This window comes from Grampus griseus (assembly GCF_964374135.1).
Source record: "Grampus griseus genome assembly, chromosome: 16".
Taxonomy (NCBI): domain Eukaryota; kingdom Metazoa; phylum Chordata; class Mammalia; order Artiodactyla; family Delphinidae; genus Grampus; species Grampus griseus.
This window is the reverse complement of record NC_139010.1, coordinates 30696466-30723464: the sequence shown is the minus strand read 5'-3', so window position 1 is coordinate 30723464 and position 26999 is coordinate 30696466. Positions and strand designations below refer to the sequence as shown.

Here is a 26999-nt window from a genome sequence, read left to right as displayed (position 1 = left end):
TATATCCTAATGTTATCTGGAAAATCTCAAATCACTTAGATTTACTACCTCTCCTTTGCAGGTAGGTTTCTTAATATCCATGATTATATAATGTCATTTTCCTATATTTTGATGGAATGGGATGCAAAGCTTATTTATTGTCTAATCCATGATTAGAAGTGTTAAAAGTATCTAAATATTATCATCCATTACCATATATATATATAAAATTTTTTTTTTTTTTTGCGGTACGCGGGCCTCTCACTGTTGTGGCCTCTCCCGTTGCAGAGCACAGGCTCCAGACGCGCAGGCTCAGCAGCCATGGCTCACGGGCCCAGCTGCTCCTCGACATGTGGGATCTTCCCGGACCGGGGCACGAACCCGTGTCCCCTGCATCGGCAGGCGCACTCTCAACCGCTGCGCCACCAGGGAAGCCCTCCATTACCGTATTCATTCTTTTTCTTCTAGAATTAAGAGAGGCTGAGGCATCCATCTTTAGGCAGCTGGATAACTAGGAGTTATTTCTCTATAAGCAGAGGAACTTAGAGGAACTTAGCCTCAGCAGACAGCTGCATGACACCACTACCATTCAGGGTCCCAGGAAGGACTTTTGGGGATTAGTAATGTCCCACATGACAGTCTTTACAGAGGAGGGTTAGGTACAGGTTAGAGAGTTCAGCTTCCTCTGAATTTTCCCAGACCATTCGATAAACACATACATGTTTTTCTAGGGCAGCTTTCCCTCTTCCCACAGTCAGTCATACCCCATTGTCAACCCCTGTTGCTTTTATGTAAGCTCCACGGCAGGCCCTGTGGATAGCAGATACCATGTCTTATGCTTCCTTTTCCTCTCCAAGGATATGGCAGATTATCTGGAAAAGGAAGGTGGTATGGCAGAAAGGATACTGGGTCTGTGTCCCAACTCTACCGCTTAGCTACATGATCTTGGGTAGGTTTCTGAGCCTCTGCTTCTCTGTCTGCAAAATGGGGGATTAGAACAAAATGTCTGCTACTATATATTTTGCAAAGTTGTGAGGACCAAATGCAATAGTATGTGTATACTCTATACAATCGCCAGGTATTATTATATTGAATTGAATGAGGAGCAACATTCCGAGACAGTTAAGAATTCCTTGCTCCTAGTGCTGTAAGAATTCAGAGATGGGAGAGTTCAGTGAGGGCAGGAATAATTGGCTGTGCCATGCCTTTTGGTTGGCCTTGAAAGCTGCCTGAGGTTTGAACACAAAGAGGGAGGAGCATTTGAAGAGGCCACAGCAGAAGCGTAGAGGTAAAATTAGGAATATGCGGGGTGTCACATGCATGAAATTATGAAGATACCAGCTTGTGGCAGCAAAGGGCTTTGACGTGGAGCGCGGTTGAAAATGGGAGATACAGGGTGAGGCTAGGTTTTAGAGGTTTTTCTCAGCCAGACTTGGAATTGATGCATGAGGCAGGAGAGAGCCATGATGGTGGATGAATGACACCGTTTAATTAAATTAATCCGGCAACATTGCAGAGGCGAGACTAGGAGAAGAGTCTGGAATCATGAAGCTTATTGTATTGATTCACGTCCGTAGCGTGTGAGCCTGAACTCTGGTGGTCCATAATCCTGGTGGGAATTGAGAAGGCTCCATCCAATTTAAAAAGGGACTCACCACAAGAGTGAGGAGAATTTAAATGTTGGAAATTATTTCACAAAGTGCTATTTTGTTCCTCAGCTAGTCCCTTCCCTCTCATGTGGTTATTTATTAAATTATCTCGGATATTTGCTGCTGCTGCTGTTCCTAAAATGCTTAACATTTCTTTCTCCCTCATAAATGACGGTCTCCACAACCTCTCCCAATCCAGCCCTCATCATTTTTCCTTTTAATCTTAAACTAAAAATGTGCTCCTCAGGCACTGTCTGGTTGTTAATTGGAATGTCATTGGTGAAGCTTGCATGGTGGCATCGTAATTACTTCCCTGTATTGTCTTAATTCCGCACCACCCCCATCGCCCTGTTCACATCTGAAAATGATAGTCTCTATTCAACCCCTTGATCTCAGCACTTCGTTAAGCGGTAGGCAGGTGGTTGTCTGGGGATGGGCTCGAACGCTTAATCCTCTTTGTTCAGGTCTGAATAGGAGTCACCTTGAGCAGCAACACCTGTAAGGAGTGTGTAGTTGCAGGAAAGTTCTTCAAGAGCTGTGGTTCTCAAAGTGGGGTCCCCGGCTCAGCAGCAGCATCTGGGAAATGCAGATCCTCAGGACCCCATACCACGCCAGCTGTATCAGGAGCTCTGGGGGTGGGGTCCACCAGTGTTTTAACAAGCCCTCCAGGTGCATGCTAAAGTTTGAGAAACACTCTTCTGGAGAAATATTTTCAAAGGGTTGGAAAGCCAGCCTCAGAGAGTTAGGAAAACAGACTTCAGAAAATACCAGGGAGGTTTTAGAGGCTGAGAAGAGAGGCAGTTACTTCCTTCTTGGAGATGATACAGGCATCACAACTGCTAGAAGTGAGATTTTTGTCCTTAGCCCCCTGCCCCTTAAAAGAAAACCTGGGTAGTCATTGCTTGCCTCATGCTTTGGAAAGATAAGTTCTGAAGTCAGTCTTCAAGAAGGGCTGTTGGATCTCCCTGCTCAAAGGTCTTCGTGGGATACTGTATCGTTAAATAGGTGAAAAAAGATATATTTCCCACTTGGGTGAGTCTCATTTTCCTCTGTAGAGACATCTAAATACTTAGGTTATGCTTACTTGATGGTCAAGAGGAAACAAGGGTTCGTATTCCAACCTGTTCTACGCTGAAAGTTTATCCCATCAGTAGCAGCTTTTTTTTGAGGTTCTTTTGAAGGTGCCCCAATCATAGAGTCCTGATCAAAATGCTAAATTTGCCTAAGGTTTTAGTATCACACTTGATCCATGGACTATGGGAGCCTAGTAATGAACAGTCCATCAGCTTACCAACTATCTTATCTTCTCTAATTAGTAAGTCATTAGTTAACCAAGAGCAATTTAGGGAAAGTCAGTTCTACTACCAGGTCTAGTGTTTTTATCTCAGTTCTTAAAACTCTTATTTATTTATTTTTTTTCTGTTGGCAACATATGTCCATAAAAAGCCTGTTCTGATGTGGGCATGCCTCATCAGAATGGCGATCCACATTTAAGTGTGTAATTCAGAGTCACTTTCCTTTGTAGAAAAAATAAAGTGACTTCTAGGTCTTAAAATTTCTGACAAGGAACTCTTCTATTTTACACAGGAAGGAAGAGTTTGTATTTCATTCTCCGTCCTGCAATGAGCATTAATCATTAAGATAAAGTCTCTTTGGGAGGAAAATAAATCCTGGCTTTTGTTGTTGAATTCTGTATTTTCTTTTTATAAGATCAATGAACTTCTCCCTGGGTTGTTTCCATTTGGGGAATGAAACGATGGGGCTTTAGAATCTCTGCTCTGTGGTCTTTGATTGTGTGAGTCCATGGACTAAAGGCACTCAGAGGATTTATCTTAGAGGGGATCCTGATAAACCGTTCTGATGCCACTTGAGAAAACTAGGCAGGACATTTCTCCTTGGGCTCTTACGGCAAGCAGGAAAGAGCTGAGAGAGATAGAAACCAGACTCCCTGATCACTCCGGTCCTACTGGGTTCCTGGGGGCTGGCCCTCTTCTGTTGCAGAGTTTCCTGCTTCTCTCCCCCTTCTTCATCTTAGTGAAGTGGCTCACGTTACTGGTGAGCTTCAGCCAGAGGGAAAGCCTCCAGCACCAGCAGCATAATTTACTTCCTTTATTGTTTCAGCTCAAAGTCTGAGACTCAAGGAATGATATAAAAGGATGATTAAATCAGTTCTATAAAGTTTTGAATAAAAGACTAGAGAAAAGGTCTATTTTGGTTTCAACTTTGTTCTCTGTAAGTCAGGAGTGCTGTTGAGGTATATTTTTCAACAGAGTGTCCTTTAGCATCAAGCCCTCTCATTGCTACCTTTAGGGATGGGCAATATAGGAGGGAACAGCAGAAATGACAGGGAAGTCAAGAAACAGTGCAAATAACTTGCTACAGCCTAATTCCTTATACTCTTTCAAACATCTACTTCCATTTGTGTCGAACCGAAATATCCTCAATGGCATTGAGCTAACATCTCTTCCCCCACTGTTCCATTCTCTTCCACAGCCTAGCAGATACTCTCCCTGCTCGATGTATTTCAAGGTTACTACGAAATTAACTACAGAAGCAGTGGAATTAATAGGAGCTAGGGAACTCATAGGGCCCTCAAATATACCACCAGTAAATATTGTGAGAGCAATAGTAAGGTTATTGTGTGGCCTTGGTGAAGTGATACTGGGTTTTCCATAATAGACTTGAGAACCAAGACTTTCTCTCCGTCCCCTAAATTGTGTATACATCAGTCTTGATGGAAACGAATTTATAATGCACAGCTAAGTCACTGCTGGCACAAGGGAAGACATGAGTGCAACACAGTGTTTACCAACAGAGCCCCCCCATCCTCAATCTCTCTCTCTCCTCCCTCTCTCTCTCTCTCTCTCTCTCTCTCTCTCTCTCTCACACACACACACACACACACACACACACACACACACACACACACACACACACACACACACACACTGTTTACTCTTCACTACTTCTGTAGCACGTCATACCAGTGGCTTACATAGCACAGAGCTGCATTGTCTCTTCATCCCTTGGGATCTGTAGTGGACTTCTGGTCAACCTAGTTCATGTACTTCTTTTCCTTGCAGCTAGAGTAGCTAAGAACTCTGACACATGTGGACCTTGTGGGTCTTGTTCTTGAAACAAAACAAAATGCCATCATGGCTTGGGAATTGTAGAAGTGTCACTTGTTAACCCCAGGCCTGAATTCTCCTTTTTTCATTGAATCAATACCTGAGTAGGAGGCCAGGCAAAGAGCAGGGTGGGCTATGGTGTTGAGTCTCTTTTGCTCCTGCCTCCTTTCAGCATTGGACTAAGCAAACTCCATGCTGTCTCTCCTCCCACTTTCCCTTAGTGAAAACCTAGCAGTTGCCATTTCCTTTATGCAAGAACTGTTTTTCAGTGTTTGTTTTCTGTTCAGTCCGCTTAGTGTGTAAATGCACATGTAGATTCCTCTTCATGCTTGTCCGGAGGCTTTTCCACATATTTGTGACTTGGGAGATGACAAAGGGCATGTTTGACTTGTAATACAGATGAAGAATGGATAAATCCGGTGCATGTAACATGATCGGAGAATCCCACAGACGGACTCACCCTGCCTTTAAGTGGGCCCTGCATTCTCATACTGCACAGATTCCTGCCTGTTGAACAGCCAAGCACTGCCGCTACAGAAGTACAACTATACTAACTGGTATCGTGTACAGCAATTTCCGAAGTGGTGATACTCGGAAATCCTCCATCCTGCACTTCTCAAGCTAGCCCTCTCCTGGCCGGGAGGTCCATGTTGCTTCCCATCTGGGGGAAGTATTTTACTTCTCTCCATCCTCCCTTCTCTGCCTCACCTCACCTTCTTGATGTTCCTGGCCTGAGTAGAACCATGTGCTCACTGAGAACAGTATACTGTGACTTTTCATTCACAGCTTTGAAAGGCTTATGAGGCTTTCCTGCTTCCCACCCAGCCCAGACCTTGGGACTTTTCACACTCGATCCTCTGATCAGTTTGATGCAGGAAAGCACATGGAAGCCATGTACCAGTTTGTATAGTCGTACACTTTTGAACTGCCTACTCTTGAACAAAGTAGAGTGTGCTGGGGATTCGCACTGGCTGCTTGACACACGCAAAGGCAATTACCCTGCATGCCAAAAAAAAAAAAAAAAATTAACCCTTAGAGTACTGCTTCAATATATTGGTTTAATGGTCTTGAATTTTACCAGTTGGGCAACGCTTCTTTCCCCAGATCAGAGTGCTGCATTTAAGTCCATATTTAGTCTAGCCAGAACATCGAGGAGGATCCTCTCCTCCACAGCTTTCCTGAGATGCTCCTGGGTCCTTTCTTACTAATCAACTGATGGCTTTTAAAAGGTCTAAAACACAGCCATTGTGTTTAATTGAAAATGGGCTTCATTTCTAATGTGCCGGAGAGTAGGAGGGACTGCTTTTAGCTTACGTTTGTGTCCTCTAAAAGAAGTCAGTTCTTTAAGGGTTAATATGAAATTGAGGAATTCGGTGGTTTCTTCTGCTTGTCCTTCCTCCATGGTGTCTGCATGAGCCTCTTTAGATTCTTAGCTCAACTGTTGAATGTTGGTGAACATAGTATATGTATAAAATGATGAAAACAAATAAAAGAACAAAAGACTGTATGGTTGAATGGAAAGACCCCCTGGCAATGCTTGCTTGACGATCACAGGGGACAGAAAGACCAAATGTTTTATCTTATGAACGTTCATTTTGTCCTCTCCCCCAAGCACCACCACTGCACAGCAACGTGGAAGACTTGACGATGCTTTTCATTTACCTCTTGCTTTTTCTTCTTCCTGTCTAATAGCCCAATAGAATCCTGCCAGAATTTCTACAAAGATTTCACATTACAGATCGACATGGCTTTCAACGTGTTCTTCCTTCTCTACTTTGGCTTGCGGGTAAGTTTGAACAGCACTGCTCAGTAGCACAATGAGGCATGCACATCTTACACCCAGGGACCATTCCACATCAGCCATCCGCTCCTGCAGGCAAGAGGAAGCCCAGTGTTTCCAGGGGAGACCATAGATCCGCATTCTGATTTTCTGCGAGAGAGCCCTTTCCTTAGCTCAGCATTTCCTGAAGTACCTGTTCATTTTGTTCCGAGCAGGAGAAATAGGCATTGAAATAACTATTACACCTCTACTGGTCTACTGCTTTTCATCTCTAGTCACGCATGAATGCATGGTTACCTTAAATAGGAGGGAAGAAAACCTTCTCCTCTTAAGATTATGCTTATCAGTGCTCACTTAGCTGAATCCTGAGAGAACAGTGAGTTGTGAGGGTTGAATCAAGGGGCTAGATGGGCAGAATTTGCGGCTTGGGGGATTTATACTAGACCCTGTTTATGAAGGGAGCTGTACAGAATGTAGATTACAGAGATTGTGTGTGTGAATGAATGCATACATATATGCTTTATCTATAGTTATATTTATATTAGAGACTTTAAGAAAGGTGAGATAATTCAAACTTCCCTATGATGCCGTTGAAAACCACAGAAAAATATACTACCTGATCTTTCCCCAAGGCTAACGTAGCTTACAGTCAGTCTCTAGAAAAGACTAGAGAGTGTATGCAAATTCGAAGACAAAAATAGCATGTGATTGGTATAGATATAAGAAGAATATAAACTCTCCCTCCAGGCCCCCGTGAAAAAGCAAAACGTACCCTTTGGCAAAAGAGTATAGTTTGAATGCCGGCACCATGCTTCTCATTTTTTTCTCTCTCTCTTCTTTTTTCTTCCCCCCAGTTTATTGCAGCCAATGACAAGCTGTGGTTCTGGCTGGAAGTGAACTCTGTAGTAGATTTCTTCACGGTCCCCCCCGTGTTTGTGTCTGTGTACTTAAACAGAAGTTGGCTTGGTAAGTCGATCTCTCTTCCTTCCTTCTTACTGGTTTCTGAGCCATGGCTGAAATATAGAATCTGGTGCGTGTGGGGTGCATCAGAGGACTGGGAATCCACAGAAGGAAAGTTTTGTGGATTCATATGAACAACTTCTGGAGTTTTAGAAGTTGACGGTGAGAGTCCTCTTGGAAGCAAGCAGTAGCCCAGAAGGATGTGTACAGTGAGTGCTTCAGAGAATGTTTTATCATTGTGGAAGCCCAGCGGCCATCACTGTCACAGCCAGGACCTCTTCATGGTTCTGTCACTTTTCATTCAACTGGGAGTCAGGACTGGATGAAGAAGCCCCCGGGCACAAGGCCAGCTTTGTGAGTAGCTGATTCAGGTGCCCCAGAAGGCCTGCCTGCCAAAGTTAGCTTCTGTCTGCTGCTTAGTTTTGTGATGAGTGGGTCCTGCATGGTTTCTTTATAGTTGTGAGTTCCCTTCTGGGGTGGGAGATGAGGTAAGTGTCTAGGGTCACCCTCACCTTGAGGGAGATCAAGCTCCTTTCCTGTGTTAAAGGAAGAGCTTTTGCTGGAGCTGTGTTCACACCTCACTTCCTGTGTCTGCTTGGCAGGTCACTTCCTGTGTCACGATTAGGACAATTTGGTGGGAAAAGTAGCTCAGAGGATGGTCATGACAGCCAGAGGCTTAGAGAGACAGCTTCGGGGTTCTCTTTGCCACACTGAATAATTTCCTCAGAGTGTTCCTGCTGTCATGGGTCTACAGGAGAAGAGGGGAGACTGAAACAGGACTCGGAGGACTAGTTGTGGGATCCTTCTGTCTTTATTTTCAGAAATTTTTTGTCTCAACCTATTTTTTTCCAAAGTAATATATATATATATATATATATAATATCAACATTCAAAGATGCATAATGAAAATATTAAGTGTCTCTTCCGCCCGCATCCATCACTGCCCTCTCCCTGGGATGCTCAGCGTTATAGACTTTCACATCTTTCCTTCATGCTGATTTCACCACAAACACACACGGATGTGTTTTAGAGGTGGTGGTCTTTGTACAAGATCATTGTATCAGTCACATTGCACTGCAGTTTGGCTTTCTTACTAACTGATAAGTGACAGCCATCCCTTCAGCTCTGTAGTGATTCATTTTATGACAACTGCACCCAGTCCCATACGTTGCCGTAGTGCATTTATTCAGCCGTGACCCAAATGATGCACCACATGATTGTTTTCTTTTCTGCTATAAACAATGGCTTAGTCAACACTCTCATCCACATATCTGTACAATTCTATCTATCGATAGAATTCCTGGAAGAGGACTTGCTGGATCAAAGAGAATGTATATTTTCGTTTGTGAAGATATTAATGGAGAACTTTTCAAAAATGTTGTATCAAGATATGCTTCTGCTAGCATGTATGTTTTGATGTCCTCGCTAGCACTGTGAATTTATTATATACCTAGTATCAAGTATTTTAAAAATAAGTACCTTTTATATACAATGTATGCAGTAATCACATACATACATGTATGTATGTATCTCTGTGTGTGTATCTTATTTGGATTCTCTTTTCTACTAGTTTTCTCATTAGCATTGCATTCAGTTGCTCAATGGAAATGTTTTCCTTCCTATCTGAGGGGTGCTTGCTTAGATGGGGTTTTCTTGCCAGCACGATGAGACCATTAGAGCTGCACACCAATCTGAGAAACATCCTGAGTGTTTGTTAATTTGCTCTGGTGCCTGGGGTCCCAGCCATTTCAGCTGAGCTCTTAACCAGCCTTGTGACCTGAGGAACTCACTCTTCTTCCCTCAGCCTGTTGTTTTTCATCTGTGAAACAGAGGTTGGGTTAGACAATCGCTAAGGTTCTTTCATTTCAGAAAATCTCTAAGCCTCTTGCATCATTTATGGGAAATTTGAGAAAATTTGGAATCTTGGTTGTTGCAGAGGACTGGGAACTTAGTGAATTAAATCACCAACGTACCTGGGTCAAGATTATGTATGGACTGCTAACCGGGGCTCTTTCTAAACCATCCTGTTGTGAAGAGTTCACACAAACACACCCCCAAACAAATAGACAAGGAACGAAGGAAGAGAGAGAAGGAAGAAGGGAGGAAGAGAGTGGGAGGGAGGAGAGAGAGAGAAAGAGAGAGAAGGGTGGAGGGGGGAAAGGAAGAAGGAAGGAGGAAGAAAAGGAATCTGCCTTCTCTTCCTGGCTGTGTTCTAACGCCTCTGCGCACTTGAACAACCACTCACTTTTCTGGACCCTCAGTTTTCCCATCAGAAAAATGGGGAGGTTTAGACTAAATTACCTTCCAGCCCTCATACTTCCTGAATCTGAATTTTATGTCAGGGTTCCTTGTGGTCCTAGAAGATGGAGAGGACCCCTACCTGACTGTGGTGGAAACATCCCTCCTCTGCAGCTGGTAGGGCTCGCCCCAGGTCAGGGTGCGGAGCCAGGTCTCCTTGCTGTGAGTGAAACACTCCCTGGAGTCGTAGTGTTGGGAGGACTTGGATGTTGTAAAAAACAACCCAGGCCTTTTTGTGGATGATGTCATCCTGATTTTTGGAGGTGTGTTCTGATCTAGTGAAAATCAGTCTGAGAGAACAGAAAAATGGAAGAGAGGGTAGGGGAGGGAGAAATTAGGAGTTTGGAACTAGCAGATACAAACTACTGTACATAAAATAGATAAACAACAAGGACCTACTGTATGGTACAGGGAACTATATTCAATATCCTGTAATAAACCATAATGGAAAAGAATATATATGTATGTGTGTGTGTGTGTGTGTGTGTGTGTGTATATATATATATATATATAATTGAATCACTTTGCTGTACACCACAAACTAACACAACATTATAAATCAACTATAGTTCAGTTAAAAAAAAAAAAAGAGGGCTTCCCTGGTGGCGCAGTGGTTGAGAGTCCGCCTGCCGATGCAGGGGACACGGGTTCATGCCCCGGTCCGGGAAGATCCCACATGCCACGGAGCGGCTAGGCCCGTGAGCCATGGCCGCTGAGCCTGTGCATCCGGAGCCTGTGCTCTGCAACAGGAGAGGCCACAACAGTGAGAGGCCCGCGTACCGCAAAAAAAAAAAAAAAAAAAAAACAGAGAGGGAGAAAAGAGTTATGACAGACACTTTGCTTCAGTTGTGTTTGCTCTTCAAAAAAAATATGCTCTAGAATGTGCTTTAATTTCTTCGTGAATTGAACAATGTTTATAAAGCAGCTATACTATGTGCCAGGCTCTTTTCCAGATGATTAGGAAACAACAGTGAATAAAATAGGCAGCACTCCACCCTCTGACATTGCAGTGGGGGAAGAACAGGAAACAACAAGCTTAATAAATAAGTAAATTACATAGTATGTTAGGAAGCATAAGTGCTATTGAAGTTGGAAACAAAGACGAGCAACCTTTGGGGTATGAAATAATAACAACAACTAAGAACCTTTCTCCTCTTGCAGGAGAAAACACGTTTAATGGAATACTTTTGGTTCTTTGGTAACTAAGCCCCTTGGGTAAAATCCAAAACTGGTCTGCCTGTTATGGAAGAGAATTCAGTATAATGATATTTGAGGAGGTTCCTGCATCTGATTTAATACATGGGTTATTACACCGTGAAACAATTATTGTACCGATGAGCTGCCAGAGATAAAATGAACATTCCCGTGAGGTATGGCTTATAAAGTAAAAGGAATAATCCCATCAAATAGGGCATTTCAGGAAGTGCTGCCCTCCTCTTAGAAAATGAAAAGTACTGGCTGAGGTTTGGGACAAGATGCAGGAAACTGAAGTCTGTCCCAGATCTGCACACGCTTCTTGAGCCTGGTCAGGAGCAGAGGACTGTGCTGTAGCTGGCACCGCGGAAGATAAACAGTGAAATGAACACCACGCCCCCCCCCCCCCCCCCGCTGCCCTTACCTTTTCTGGAGCATAACTTGCATCACTTGATTTCCTGTTCTTAATATATGGTTGCATATTATATAATACAATATTTATTTACTTTTTTGCATGCATCATCTTAGTGCATTGGACAGTATATTTATAAAAACAGCTAGTATTAATTCCAGCTGTGCTATGTGCTGGGCGCTCCGCTAAGCCCTTGCAGACGTGAACTCAATCCTCATAGCAAACCTATGAGGTAGGAAATATTGTCCCATTTTACAGATAAGGAGACGGAGGCTCAAAGAAGTTAACTTTCTTGTCCAGGGTCCTGTAGGCTGGGAGTAGGGAAAGGCGTGCTTTACCCAAGATCTGGTCTGACTTCATGTCCATTCTCTTAGGCTGCTCTTCTGCCTCTGTCCTTACCCTTGAGAGATTTGGGGTTTTGAGGACTGGGTTGGGAATGACTAAGCAGCTTTGGCTGCCTTATGTTGGCATCCCTCTATTTCATCCTATCTCATAGAAGCTTCACTTCAGGCAGGCAGGGAAGGGAAGAGATCTTGCTTAAAAACACACATAGCTCGTGTCACCTTTTCTTCTCACTTTTCCTTGTCTACCTCCAGTTTCTAGAACTGCCATTAAGACCAGGGAAACAAATAGAGCTCGCGTGCAGTCTCCTGAGTCCCAGGGTACCCTAGCAACTTGGGGATCAGACCTGCTCCACCTGAGAGGAAGAGAGGGAAACAGATATATAGGTAGATACTGGGGGCTCCTGCAGGTCCTAGGTCAGTAGAGCTACTTGGATCGGTATCATGTTCTGGGCTCCACCATCTCAATTCACATCGTGCTCAGCCACTTTCCAATAGGTCGCTTTGAGCACAGTCATTTTCCCTGTCTTAAACTCAAGTCTTCTCACCTGTCCAATGGGGATAATAATAGCACTCACCTCAAGGAGTTGTAGTGGGGACGAGCTTCATGAACAGAAGCCATGATTATCCCCAGCCTCTCTTTCTAACCTCTCTATCATATTTTAAAGTCCCAGAGAAGAAAACAAACCGGAATGGAACCAAAAATAAGGCAGTGGGATGTGAGGACATCCATGTCGGCAGGCAGCAAGTCGCTGCTTATTTTAATTCCTGTTCCCACACACTAGCTTATTCACAAAATCCTCACTAAAATAAATGTACCTTGAAATGAGAGATGAATCTTATTTTGAGACTCGAATAACATGCTCTGGGGAGAACGCTTTTGTCTGTTTGTCTCATTCTTGTGCGAACTATGTCCCCAAGGTAGGTCAATGGGCTGTGCCTCCTTTGTTTATTGATGTGTTTTTGTTGAGGGTCATCTTGTGGGGTTAAAGGAAGAGAGTGGAGGAAAAGATAAGAATACACGCACCAGCCAGTCATTTAACTGGCTGTTATTGAGCACCTACTGTGTACTCAGCCCTGGGATAAGAGGAACACATGCGTGGCCACCTCCTTTCCTAGTTTTACTGTGATTTCCAACATTGCCCCCTCTTCTCTGACTGATGAAATCAGGGTATGGTGAGGAGCCCCAGTCACTGAACTGTGGTCAAAAACTAAACATGGGCTTCCCTGGTGGCGCAGTGGTTGGGGGTACGCCTGCCGATGCAGGGGACACGGGTTCATGCCCCGGTCCAGGAGGATCCCACATGCTGTGGAGCGGCTGGGCCCGTGAGCCATGGCCGCTGGGCCTGTGCGTCCGGAGCCTGCGCTCCGCAACGGGAGAGGCCACAGCAGTGAGAGGCCCGCGTACCGCAAAAAAAACAAAACTAAACGTGCTTCTCTAGTCTGTGTTAGACCTGGCCTTAGACCTTAGACCCTTTAGCAAACTCTGCTGGAAAATAGAAAACTCTGCTAAAAAATAGAAAAAATGAGTTAGTGCTCAGTCATAGGGAAATTAAAATGATGTAGAGTATCTGCTTATAAATACATGCCTGAGCAGTCCCTTTTTGTGTCAAAAGTGATAAAAACAGGACTGTTAAAAAAAAAAAGTACAGGTCCTTAAAAACAACGACAGGACAAAACATAGTTCCTGTTTGAGACCAAGGTTTCAATTTAGTTTTGGAACCAAAATAAACACTCATGCAACAACAGCAGGTAGCACTATCAGCTATCTAATTACGTCCGAAATCGCGAGGTCCAGGCTGCAAGGGCTGTGGCAGTTCAGAGAAGAAAGAGCTCACGTGGGTGGAGGAAAGCGGGGAGGCTTCGAGGGGCTGGGGCTCAGCTGAGGCTTGTGGTGAGGGGTGAGACAGGCAGAGCGGGAAGCAGCGAGCATCCTGTGCCGGAGAGGAGCCTGCCCTGTCTGGAGAATGGCAGGGGCCCACGGATGGTAATACCACCTGAGATAAGCAAGTGTTTTTACGGTGTGCCAGGTATCAGCCTCACAGCCCTGCCAGATGGACGTGCTTGTGTCCTATTGCTGCAGGAACAAATTGCGGCAGGTGTCGCGCCTTAATACAACACCCGTCTATTACCTTACGGTCTTGTGGGTTAGAAGTCCAACGTAGGTCTCTTGGCGCTGACATGAAAGTGTCTTCAGGGCTGTGCTCCTTCTGGAAGCTCCAGGGAAGATTCCATTTCCTTGCTTTTTCCAGCTTCCAGAGGCAGCCACAGTGGGCTGAGTTCTCACACTGCCTCTCTGATCTTTCTTTCTGTCCTCACCTCTCTCTGCCTCTCTTTTCTGCCTCCCTCTGCTACTTTTAAAGACCCTCGTGATGACATTGGATCCATCTGGATAACCCAGAGTACCCTCCCCATCTCAAGGTCAGCTGACTGGCGACCCTAATTCCCCTGCTATCTTAGTTGCCTTTTGCCATGTGAGTTATCGTGTTCACGTGTTCTGGGTGTTAACATGAACATCTGTGGGGGCATTATTCTGCCTACTGAAAGGGGTATTCCTATTATTCCCATGCTGCCAAAGAGGAAACTGAGGCTCATAGAGGGTAAGTGACTTGCCCAAAGTCATAGAGAGCCAGGAACTGTTAAGTTGGGACCCATGCCCCTGTTCAGACCTGTCAAGTGGCTCTACATAGCGCCGTGGAGTCCAAAAGCTCTAGTAGGCATTGAGGGCCCTCTGTGCCCTTGACTCTTTGCACTTTTCCAGCCTATCATGGGAGGAGACCCACGGGGAGATCTTGTTTGGAACCAGAGAATTTACCCCTCCCTGCATTTCTATCTAGCAATGAGTTTTGTTTTTGTTTTTCTTGGGAACAGATGAATTACTAGATAGATGTGCCTGTTATCATTGTACTCAAGCAAGTTACAGAGGTCCGGGCACCCCTTCCTGTGAGGCTGTAGTAACCGAGAAAAACGTGTTTGGTCTGCATGTCCTTTGCTTAAAAGCCCTCTTTCCTTAGAGCTCATGCTTTCTTGCCTTTTTGGAATTTCCTTAAGAGTAGAGAGGAATGGAACTGGAGAATGCCAGATGAGCGAGTGAGCTGTGATGGTCTGTCACCATTTTCCCAAGGAAAGCAGTGTGCGGGGTCAGAGCCCCGCTCTCCCCTTTAGTGATCAGTCTTTCGGGGGGCTCGGCTGAAGGGCCAGGAGTCTCTTGTGTTGTCCATCCACGTTATAGGGCGTCTCGCCCCAAGGCCCCTCCTTTGCTTGAGGAATCCCACAACAGGTGGGGTGAGGTTCATATCAGAACCTTCATTAACTAAACTCTGCATTGGGGGAGAGTAATCAAGAATGAAAGCCTTTGGCTTGTTTCACTTTCTGGACATCAGTAGTTTTTAGTGTATTGATATTCAAAACAAAAAACAAAATAAAACCAAAAACCGAGTGTGATTTGGGCAGAGAGTAGAGGCCGGGGCCAGGCACTCAGCCCTGCCTCTCTTTCTCCTTAGACTTCCAGCTGCAGCCCCACCAGGCTGCATCTGCCCTGCTCGCCTTCCCTCGTCCCTGCCTCAGGAGTGAGTTTTTTCCCTGCTGCTCTGAATATCGTCTCTCTCCTCAGGAATGCACAGCTCTAATCCCACCTCCTGTGGGCAGCTTTCCCGTCCTCCCAGCTGGAATGAATTCTTCCCTGACCTTTATTTCCTTTGCTCTTGCGATTAATGTTGTAAGAGCTGTATAATCAGTCTGTTTTCTACTCACAGTTCGAACTCAACTTCTGTGGGTTTTGTGGCAGAGACCTTGACCATCTTGTGTTTTTGCTGTGTTCCCAGTGTCTGGAACAGTGCCTGACACACAGTTTGTGCTTGTTGAGTGAATGGGTGTCTTCTTCCACTAATGATAATAATGAACTTGCTTATTAAGAGCAGACACTGGGCTCCACAGTTCACAGGCATTATCTCAGTTAGCGTTTACAGCAACTCAATGAGTAAGTACTGTTAGTCCAATTTTACAATTTAGGAAGCTGAGGTTTGGGGATTAGGTAACTTCCCCAGGTAGTAAATTGTGGATCCAGGACTCAGCCCAGGTCGGTCTGATTCTGGAGTCGGTGCTTTAAAATGACTAAGCCAGTGGTTCCCAAAGTGTGGTTGCCGGACCAGCATCATCAGCATCACCTGAAAACTTGTTAGAAACGCAGATTCTTAGAACCCAACCCAGACCCAGTGAATCAGAAACTCTGAGAGCTTGATCCAGCAATCTGTGTGTTTTGCAAGCCCTCCTGGTCATCCTGATGTCCACCCAGTTTTGAGAACCACTGCCCTAGTCTGTGCTCGGGTGGTTTGCAGATTTGGTTGTCTCTTAGAATCCCTGAAGAGCTTTTAAAACTCACCATGTTCAGGCCAAAGCTCCAACCAATTAGATGGGAGGATCTGGGTTGGGAGTGGGGGAGTGACCCAGGCTTAGCATTTTTTTTAACACTCCCCAGTTGCATCTAAAGCACAGTAAGGATGAGAACCACTTGGATATATATGTATCTTCTAACTATGACTGTCGAATGAATTCCTCCCTAGAAGGGTGCTTCCTAAGCTTAAACGGCACATGAGGCACCAGGAGATCTTATTCGAATGCAGTTTCTGATTCAGGAGGTGTGGGGTAGGATCAGAGACTCTGCATTTCTACAAGCTCCAGAGAATGCTAATGGGTGCTGGCCTGGGGACCAGACTTTAAGTAGCAAGGCTTTCCAGCCTAGACCGTGCTATCCAATAGGGTAGCCACTAGCCACATCTGACTATCTAAACGTAGATTAAAATCAAAATTAAATAAAATAAAAACTCAATTTTTCAGTCATACTGGCCACATTTCAAGTACTTAAGAGATCCACATGACTAGTGGCTAAGGTAGTGGACAACACAGATAGAGAACATTTCCACCGTCGTAGAAAATTCTCTTGGACACCGCTGCTCTCGGATGTGAGTCTTGTGTTGGAAAGTACCATGAACTTTTCCTTTTTGTACCTCTGGGACACTCTTGCATGCAGTGGAAGCTTAACAAATGTTTATTGAAGTTATTTTTAGTGGAAGGTCCAATGGTACCAAGTCTGTATAGAAACGAAGTAATTAACTTTCTTGGACGGATGCTAGGGAATTCATTAGGATGGTGTCAATGAAACCCCTCACCACCCTCCCCAAATGGAATTAAATGTGCGCAAGGCCGGAGTAGGCAAAAAGGTATAATAGAGGCCCTGGCACCAGCCCCAGCTTCATCGCCAGGACTCTCACTGCAGCCGAAATGGCCTTTTGGGCTCTGAAAAGAAAGGACTCTGGTTCCCCCTACAGGACTGTCCTGGAGTTTGCTGGATTAGCGTGAGATTAAGTCAGATGGAAGAGGAAAGGGCGACATGTGAACTCAAACTCAAAACGGGCAGTCTGTGGCTAGCAGAGGGGTGGGTAAGCTCACTTTGCCCTCCCATAAGGTACCTGGCATCTGATAACTTGACTCAACCAGGATGACCAAGAGGGTTCCAGGTCACAGTGCCCAAGGTGTGGAAGGAAGGGCCTTTGAGGTCACCTACTCCATAACTGAGGCGGCTGGACTTTCAACTCCTACATCTAGATTCTCTAAAGCCCAAAGCCTTCTAAGTATACCCTTCCCTATAGTCAGTGGTTTCATTTAAAATAATAATAATAATAAAGCAAATTAAAAGTGTGACTTCTCTTTTTGGGTCTGATGTCTTTGGGGGCAGAAGGAGGTTGAGAGGGAGAGAGAGAGAGAGCTTTAAAAGAGAAAGGTCTGTAACCAGAGTAGTGATAGATGTGTTCACATTATACATTTATATGTATGTGTATGTGTATACGTGCATGTACATATACAATATATCATTATCTCAGGTAAGCTTACAAAGAATACTATGAAATAGGTGTCATTTTATAAATGGGGACACCGAGGCATAGAGAGTTTCAGTAACTTGCTAAGAGTCACAGTGTAGGTACGTGGCAGAGCCAGGCTTCGGACCTGGGCAGCCTACCTCCAAGGTCCATGTTTCTCAATAGTATATTATGCTTAAGCTCTAAGCTTATCTAGCCATAATAGTTACACTTTAAAAAATTAGTCTAACAGTCTTGTCCAATCAGATGAAAGACTAAAGCTTCCTCCTTGCCCCAGTCCCCTGACAAATCCTACCAGAATTGAATTGGTACTCCCAGGTGGGAAAGGAAATTGAGAGGAAAAGCAACTCATTCCATTCTTTGAAAGAATTGAGTTAAGAACAATTCTATCACCTATCAGCTTTCAAACTATTTTTTTTTTTACCAGCCCCCTCTTCTGAGCTTCTTGGTTTATTCTATACTAGTAGTCAAATGAGTAAAAATCGTCCATGTTACTACTGTTACTCCACCTTGAATGGACCATAATGTTAGACAGTACGGGCTTTACTCTTTGCCTGAACTTTATTTTATTTTGGAGCGGGGCAGGAAGCCTCAGTGGCACATGCATCTTGGCAATGGCATTGAGACTGAATTGCTATAGTGGGACAAGACAAATGAATTCGTTGAGTTCTGTCCCTGTGACTGGGCTCCGAAGAAGGCAGCCCCAGCAAAATGGAACGCTAAAGGTTTCGGATGTTTGTCAGGAAGCTGATTGCTGTTCTGGTAGTTTCTGTAGCTGAAACTGCCTCTAGGGAAATTATTCCCCCGTAAGAGATTTCCAGTTGTGTTCACTTGATATTGCTTTGTCAGGGACATGCTTTAAATAAGATGCCCTCTGTAGGTAGCAGAGATTCTAAATCCTCTCTGACTTGTACACCTCTGGGATATGCCAAATTGGAAATAACATTTTAAAATGAATGTCTTCAAGGAACACATTCAGCAGTAGGTTTTCATCGGTGCCAAACCCTCTCCAGATGGCTGTACTTCATCTGGGGTATTATTGGAACAGTCTCCCCAAGCAACCTAAATCTCTAGGACTGGACAGATAGTTACCTTCCCATCACCCTCAAAAAGTAGAATGCCTTGATTCTTCTCGAGGAGATCAGGGCCGTGATGGACTGACCGGGCCAGCTGATGCAGTAGGGAGAAAATGAACACTGGGAAGCAGCTCCGAGACACTCATGCATTCATTCAACTGAATACCTACTGTGTGCAATTCACTGATTCCTAGGAGTGGCCCACAGATGGGGAAAACAGTTCTGCCTTAAAGATGTCAGTAATTTAATTGGGTGGGTACTTTATAAGGAAGAATGAACAATAAAAGTCCAGGAGTTCAGAGGGAGGAAAGTTGGCCATCTCAGCCCAAAGTGGATCCCAGGTATCTAAAAAGTAAGCATATTCCTCTAGAGCAGTGCTGGCCAGCACATCACCTGGGAGCTCGTCAGAGGTGAAACTTCTCGGGACCACATCCAAGCCTATAGATTCTTTGGAGAGTGGGGCTGAGGAATTTGGTTTAATAAATTATGCAGGTAATTGCCGTATTGGGTTGGCCAAAAAATTTGTTTGGGTTTTTCTGTAACATCTTATGGAAAACCTCGAACGAAGTTTTTTTTGCCAACCCAATACATGCTGAACTGTATATTAGATACACTAGTGTGTTAGTGTATATTATGATATACTTGACAATACATTAGAATGGCCTGGGGAGCTTTGAGACTTCCTCCTCCCTCCACCCCTGCCCGCCCCCTCCCCGCCCCCAGCCAGGCTGTACTTCAGACCCAGTACATCAGAATCACTAGGGTGGATCTCAGCCATCGTAATGCTTTAGAGTTCCCTGTGTAATTCCAACGTTCAGCTGAGTCTGAGAAGCCCTCCACAGGCGTGGTTCTTAAATCAGGAACATACCCGAATACCTGAAAAACGTAGGAAACAAGAACAAATACATGTGATCCCCTTCCCAGATCTATTGAGTCAGTCTCTGGTCATCATTAAGGATAGTTGCTTCGGAACAAGGACACTACGTATTCTAGATAGATCAGTGGCTTTCAAACTTTGGCGTGCATCAGAATCACCTGGAGGGCTGGTTCAAACATAGATTGCTGGGCCCCATTCCCAGTTTCTGATTCAGGGTATCTGGGTTGGGGCCTGAGGATGTGCATTGCTAACAAGTTCCCGAGGAATGGCTGATGCTGTCAGGCTGGGGCCACACTTTGGGAACCAGTAGTCCCGCCTAGCGTGAGGCTGACCGTGATTTCTAGTAGTGGCTGCTCTGCCAGTTTACGGGATTCTCATATTCTAGTAAACCTTACTATTTTTACCTACCAAAATATCCGTATCTTTATTGATGTAATCCCTTAGTTCAGTATATTTTTGAAATTAAAATCTGAATCATTTACATCTTGAGATATACCCAGTGTATTATACACAGTATAATTTCAACTTGAACAGAGGGGCCCTCTTTAGAAAGACCTCTGATCTTCCATACGTAACTCTATTCTAAGGTATTCCAAGTCCTGGGTTACTAGTGAGAATAAGGACCTTTGTTTGTGTTTATTAGTCACTCATATTTCCTCCAGAGCCAGTTTGGGTGGATATCTCTTCCTGAACTCCCTTGAATTGGGATAGAGTTGGCTCATTAAGGAAAACAGGAAGAGGATGTGTTGGAGATTTGGAAAGAAGAGGGGAGAGGGGAGAAATCCCAGGCCCAACTCCCATCCCTTCCCTCGAGCCTGCCCTTCTCCCTCGCCTGAGATAGAGTCCCTCAGCTCCCTTCTCCTGGAAAGGATTCTGTTAGGGCCTGACCCCTCTCCTCCCCCAGGATTATTTATTTTAACAAACCTTCTTTCCCAGTCATCCCACCTGGAGACACGGAGATGCCCAGGCCTGGACCTGGGCCTGCTGGCCAAAGGAAGGGCAGATGATGGGTGATGAGCAGAACTCCGTTTTTAATGAAACACACTGTATTACTAGACATAAGTACCAAATACCAGCACGACACCGCTTTGCTCCCATATGACAATCACTGTATTCAACTTCTCTTTTCCCAGATAAGAATTGAGCAACCCACCCCACAAAGGGCACTGTTTACGTCAGTATTTCCTGGGTGGATTGAAAAACGTCCTCCCAGCCCGACCAGGGACACAGCAAACTCTTCCCTTTTGCAAAAACTCAGTCTCACAGTCTTTGACCTTTATATTCTCATCCAGCCTCCCTTTCCACCCCTGTTTGTCTGCCTCTTTGTGAGTGTCTCGCCTCTTTTCTCCAGCCACCCTACTTACCAGCCGCTCGGACCCCAATTGCAGATACATCCCATCTCCACAACTTTGGTAGTTGCCCTGTCTAGCTGTCCTCTCTAAATATTTACCTGAACTCAACCAGTTATCTGGACTCTTCTAAAACTATTATCATCTGTATCTCGAATGGGGGGTCTTCTGACGTTGGCTGTGTTTTTATAAGGAATACGTACAAGTCCTTGGCTCAACTAGATCAGGAATTGGCAAGTCTGGCTCACTGCCTATTTTTGTAAATAAAGTTTTATTAAAACACAACCACCCATTCATTTACATATTGCCTTTGGCAATGAGACAGAGACTTAGGGCTCACAAAGCCTAAAAGATTTACCATCTGGCTTTTTCCAGAAAGTTTGTGATCTGACCCCTGCTCTCTAGATCAGCAGCTTGTTACATATTCTTGTACATTCCTCTAAAGGTCTGCACGTAGTAGCTACTAATCATGAACTTCCCTCTGATCCTGGTTAGAAAGGTACGAGTAATAAAACAAAATCTTACATTTGCTGTTTTATTGATATTATGATTAGAGGTACCATGTGTTATGTAGCAGGTATTGCACCAAACTCTTTATATGCTTTCTCCTTTCATCCTCTTAACAGCTCTGTAAGACAGAAGGACCTGCAACTGGTGAACTATCTCCTTAGCTCTGACTTCTGAAAGTGATGCAGTAAGGATTTGAACTCAGGGCTTTGTGATCTTTTTTTTTTTTTTTTTTTGCAGTACACGGGCCTCTCACTGTTGTGGCCTCTCCTGCTGCAGAGCACAGGCTCCGGATGCGCAGGCTCAGCGGCCATGGCTCACAGGCCCAGCCGCTCCGCGGCATGTGGGATCTTCCCGGACCGGGGCACGAACCCGTGTCCTCTGCATCGGCAGGCAGACTCTCATCCACTGCGCCACCAGGGAAGCCCGAGCCTGCGCTTTTAATTACTACTAGGTACTCACTGTTCAGTACTAGCCCTTATATGTGAGGAGAGATGGAAATCTTCAAAAACCCTATCAAGGAGATAAGGCATACGAACAAAACTGGCATATGGTAAAAAGGGAACTAGGAAGACACAGTGGCCCTGAAGGCGAGCACCTCCTTAGATTTTGTTCCTTGGGCCCCTCACTCACCTTAACCTAATCTCAGCTCTAGTGTAAGGAACGTTATTATATTGTTATTATCTTTTTCACGTATTCTTTCACTCAACAAACCTTAAAACAACTGTAATATGTTAGTTGCTGTGCTGGGCTTGGAGTTTAAACTGTGAGTAAGATATCTTTCCCCCATGATGGGAAAGACAAGTCTACAAACCCCAGGCTGTAAACGCAAATGTTTACAGGGACAGGAAGATGACAAATGAGCGAAGCCTGAGAGGGGAGGCTGCCTGGCTGGGTAGTGAATACTCCTCTTAAAAGCATAGCCAATGATCACCTTTGGCTGATTCTTGCCATATTGACACCTGCTCAGTGTCCAGTGGCAACTTCTCCCCCCTCCCCCTCTCCCTCCCATCTGCCCTCTGTCCCTCCACCCACTCTCCCCCCTGCATCTCCTCCTCCCGCCCTCCCCCCCCGTTCCCCCTCCCCGCTGTTCCCCTTCCAGATCAATTATGTTTGGCTACAGTGACTTGCCTTTTAGAAACTGATATAGGCTATTTCTCTGCCAGGGACACAGGAAATTCTGGTGTCTTCTCTATAGAGTATGGTCTTCTTAGACTCTTTTCTCTCTTACTACATCTATAGTCTGGTATCATTACAAAGCCTGTGACTTGGCATCTGTTGACAACACTGAACTGATTACAGCAGAGTAACAACTAACTATTCTTAATATGGTAGGTGAATATCTTAGGCAGCTTAAGATACTGTAACTTGACTTTGCAAACTACGTCAGAAATCCTTTCCCAAATGTTATGGCCACTGGAGCAAAGTGCACATTGTCTGAGGCCCTCTTATTCTGATTTTGTGTTTTTTAAAATTTATTTTAGGCGATATGCCTTTGCTTCCCTCCCGTTAGTCAAAGCACTTCTAGTCTGGTGGAGAGGAAGGGCCAGGCTCGATTGCAAGCACAAAGGGACCTATGAGAAACACAGATGCTACATGCTTTGACCTGCATTTACCTTCCCGCCGGTGTCTGTCCTTTTCCAGTAACTCAGAGGCTCTCCCCAGCCCCTCACTTCAGCACCATTGTGTTTTCCAGGCCACTGTTCTGCAAAGATTTGCTGTGTAGTGCTGCCACCTAGTGAGAGAAAGTAGGAATGGACACCATAAGAGCTGCTGTCCTCAGAATTCGTGTTGGGTGTTTGTTGCTGTGCGCGGGCTTTCTCTAGTTGCGGCGAGCGGGGGCTACTCTTCGTTGCGGAGCGCGGGCTCTAGGTGCGCGGGCTTTAGTAGTTGAGGCTCGTGGGCTCAGTAGTTGTGGCTCACGGGCTCTAGAGCGCAGGCTCAGTAGTTGTGGCACACGGGCTTAGTTGCTGCATGACACGTGGGATCTTCCCGGACTAGGGCTCAAACCCGTGTCCCCTGCACTGGCAGGCGGATTCTTAACCACTGCGCCACCAGGGAAGCCCAGGTCTAAGTTTTTGATGCTGAGAAGATAACCCATCCCTCAAAGGGTCCCCAGACTATGTATAGAAGCCTGAAAAAGATGACTGTCAGTCCAATAGCTAGGATTTGGAGAAGGCGGCCGGCATGTGTATTCAGGCTAAACGTGTGCTGAAACCACTCCCCCAACAAAAACCAAATCTCAGTGGGCATCCAGCACAGGTCTAGGAGAGGAATTCTAGCCTGAATCCAGAGTGAAGATGTTACCTGTTTCATTAAAGTGAAGGACCATCTTCAATTGTTTACATAATCTTTTTAAGCCCAGGAGGATATTTTCTTCCCGTCTTTTGACTGACTTGGTTTTGGATTTGAAAGAAACATTGAAGTGATCTGTCACTTTCCTTTTCACACATCAAGCTGTCACTTTACAAAAATCAAAGAATTCACAGATTTGAATAGACATGTTTGTCAAACCTAAACAGAAATAGGAACTTTATTAATAAACTTGAGTGTAGTCGTAATACATATACCTCGATATAGCTGCACCTATATATGAAACAGAACTGTGGTGTTGAAATGAGATGCCCCTGTGTTAGTATTATTATTTTACTGTTTCCTCCTGGGAGGCGAGTTAGCAGAATATTACCATTGATGACCATTGGGTGGGTTTCAAAGGTCATTTCTGTAGAAGATAATAGAGCTTTTCATATAATATGCTTTCAGTCCCCTAGTAGATGCAGAATAATATGAAAAGAGGCCAAAAAAAGTTGTGAATATTTTTTATCCTGAATTGTATCAACTCATTTTGGGGAAGAGAAAGCCTGTTGATTTTTCCTGGTGTGACATTTCTGTCATTTCCTTTGACTCTCTGGCTGGACTTCATCTCAGAAAAGTTGAAAAAAATATAAAAAGATGGAAAAAATATTCCAAAGATGGAAAAAAAATAAAAAGAAGGGAAGAGACCAGAAGAGGAGTGAGAGCTACAGTAGAAGGAAAAACAGAATTCTGGATGCCCTCTTGCCATATGGAAAGTTGAGAGATTTCAAGGAGGAAACACATTCGAGCAGTTGGCTGTGTTATTCCAGGGATAACAGGAATCCTGCAAGCATTTGTGGTTGGTGAAGGGACACTTCAGTTATCTGACTTTGGCTGCTAGAATGAGGCAGTTAACAGGGCAAGAGAAACAAATACCCATGGGTGCAGATCTCCTTTTGTCCATATTGCTTCCACAGGGTGTAGGTAGCAAAGGAAAACAACTGCTCCCGGAGGGGAAAGAACTACTGAGTCATCCTGGAATTAGGTTTCCAGAGCCCTACAGGTTCCAGGATCTTCAAAAATGTGTGTGTGTGCGTGTCCAGGAAGACAAGGGGGGTGGTTTGTGTGTATCTGTGTGTGTTTTAAAATAGCCAACCCATGTTGAAGTCGCAATCTGAAAATGTGTGTGGAGGGAAAATCTTCATGATTCTTAGCTCTAATGGGCCAATTTATGAAGCCAGTGTTATCTCTCTTCTCTGCTGGTGTGCGTGCAGCCTGGCCACCCTTTATGCCAAAGACCTTGAGCAGACCTTGGCTGAAACCCCAAGGTATACTCCCTGTTCTCTGTCAGCAGCGATCTGTGGAACGGATTGGTGTGGGCTGCGTTGCCTTGGGCAGAGTTCATGTGTCATTCAAGAGACGATGCATCAGCCCGCAGAGGCAGAAGGAGGCTGCCTTATGTCCAAGGAAATGAGTGAATCAGAAAGCCAGATGGGAGCCACCTCTAAGGACATGAGGAATCGCAGAGAGCAAAACTGGAAGGACTTGGGAACAATGTGTCCTTTATTGTACTTACGAGAAAACGGAGGCCCAGGGATGCCAAGGAATTGGCCCACGTTTCTTCTATTAATTAATTAATTCTTCCGTGTATTCCACACTGATGCCTGAGTGCCTCTCGGGCCAGGCTTTGTTCTCAGACCCGGGGTTATGAAGTGGGCAAGTGTCACCCAGGGAGGAGAAGCTTGTCACAAGTCAGTCTAAAAGCAAAACCTGATTGAGAGCCAAGAGTCTAGGGGCAGAAAAAGGGGGAAAGGAGAAAAAGAGATCTACCTTGGTGCTGTACAGTTTGGGCACTGATTTGACAGTCTTTAATATTGATAATAACTGTCAGCGTATAATGGGAAGTTAGCCCACGTAACATTTCTTAGCACCCACCAGACTTGTCATTGCAGTGGTACTTATAAGATTATTTTTTAGTCTCCTTCTCCTGCTCTGGACCCCGACTGTGAGTCCCACCATGCAGGTACCTTTCTTGGCTCTATGTTTTATCCCCAGAACCTGTCAGAACACTTGACATATGGTAAATATCCATGGAGTGAATGATAAAATGACAAGGGTGCCCAAGTTCCATTCTATAAGATAAGTCTCAGCAAACTTCTATAAAGAGCCAGATAGTCAATGTTCTAGGCTTTGGGGGGCCAGGTGGTCTCTGTCCCAATTATTCAGCTCTGCCTTTGTAGCAGGAAAGCTGCCATAGACAGTACGTGAAAGAATGGGCATGGCTATATCCCACCAAAACTTTGAGGACACTGAAATTTTAATTTCATCCAATTTCATGTCCATGAAATATTATTGGACTAATATTTTTGAACTATTTAAAAATGTAAAAAAAAAAAATTCTTGGCTTGCAGGTTGTATGGCAAGAGTGAAAGGTCAGATTTGTCCCACAGGCTACAGCTCACCGTCTGCTGCTATAGGAGTAGCTTAATGGTTAGAGTAAAGGTTTTATGAGATTTTTAATTGATTGATTGACTCATCCATTCAACCATTTATTGAGGACGTGCTCTGTGCCAGGCTCTGTACCGGGCAATGGACATACAGCAGAAATAGGACACGGTGTCTGTCTTCAGATGGTTTAATATCTAATTGAAGAAGATATATGTAAAAATAAAGGTGTAATAAACATATATAGGGTGGGCTTCCCTGGTGGCGCAGTGGTTGAGAGTCCGCCTGCCGATGCAGGGGATGCGGGTTCGTGCCCGGGTCCGGGAAGATCCCACATGCTGCGGAGCGTCTGGGCCCGTGAGCCATGGCCGCTGAGCCTGCGCGTCCGGAGCCTGTGCTCCGCAACGGGAGAGGCCACAACAGTGAGAGGCCCGCATACCACAAAAAACAAAAACAAAAACATATATAGTGAAGTGACCTAAGCTTGGCACGGGGAAGGAGTGGTCAGTTCTATTCCATTCGCAGAGATGGTGGTGTTTGCACCACGAAGGCCTGAATGATGCCCAGGCATAGACAGGGAAGGAACCATGTGAGGAAAGATTCCGAAGCAGTTTCTCTTATGGGTCCGGAATCCCTCTCCTGCAGGTAGGTGTGATGACAAGGCCCTGGAAAGGCAGCCCTGGGAGGCAGGGGCCACATCGGCCAGGACTCGGAGTCACGTGTGAGCGAGTTTGCAGTGTGCATGTCTGATCTTGGAATTGTCTCTCTGAAAATCTTTTAGAATCCAGAAGTCTACAGGAAAGCGTGTGGAGAACACCCGGTGGGGAGAAATC

At 44.9% G+C, this 26999-nt stretch overlaps 1 protein-coding gene across 7 annotated transcripts in view; it reads left to right on the top strand.

The window, feature by feature from the left end:
* The window catches only part of KCNMA1 (potassium calcium-activated channel subfamily M alpha 1), a 747855-nt gene that overhangs the window by 433982 nt on the left and 286874 nt on the right, over positions 1-26999 (top strand). For all 7 annotated transcript variants that reach the window (XM_082673143.1, XM_082673147.1, XM_082673146.1 and 4 more), the window contains 2 exons: positions 6449-6542; positions 7391-7502. In XM_082673143.1, the coding sequence (XP_082529269.1) occupies positions 6449-6542; positions 7391-7502 (206 nt within the window). The remainder of the gene's footprint in view (positions 1-6448; positions 6543-7390; positions 7503-26999) is intronic.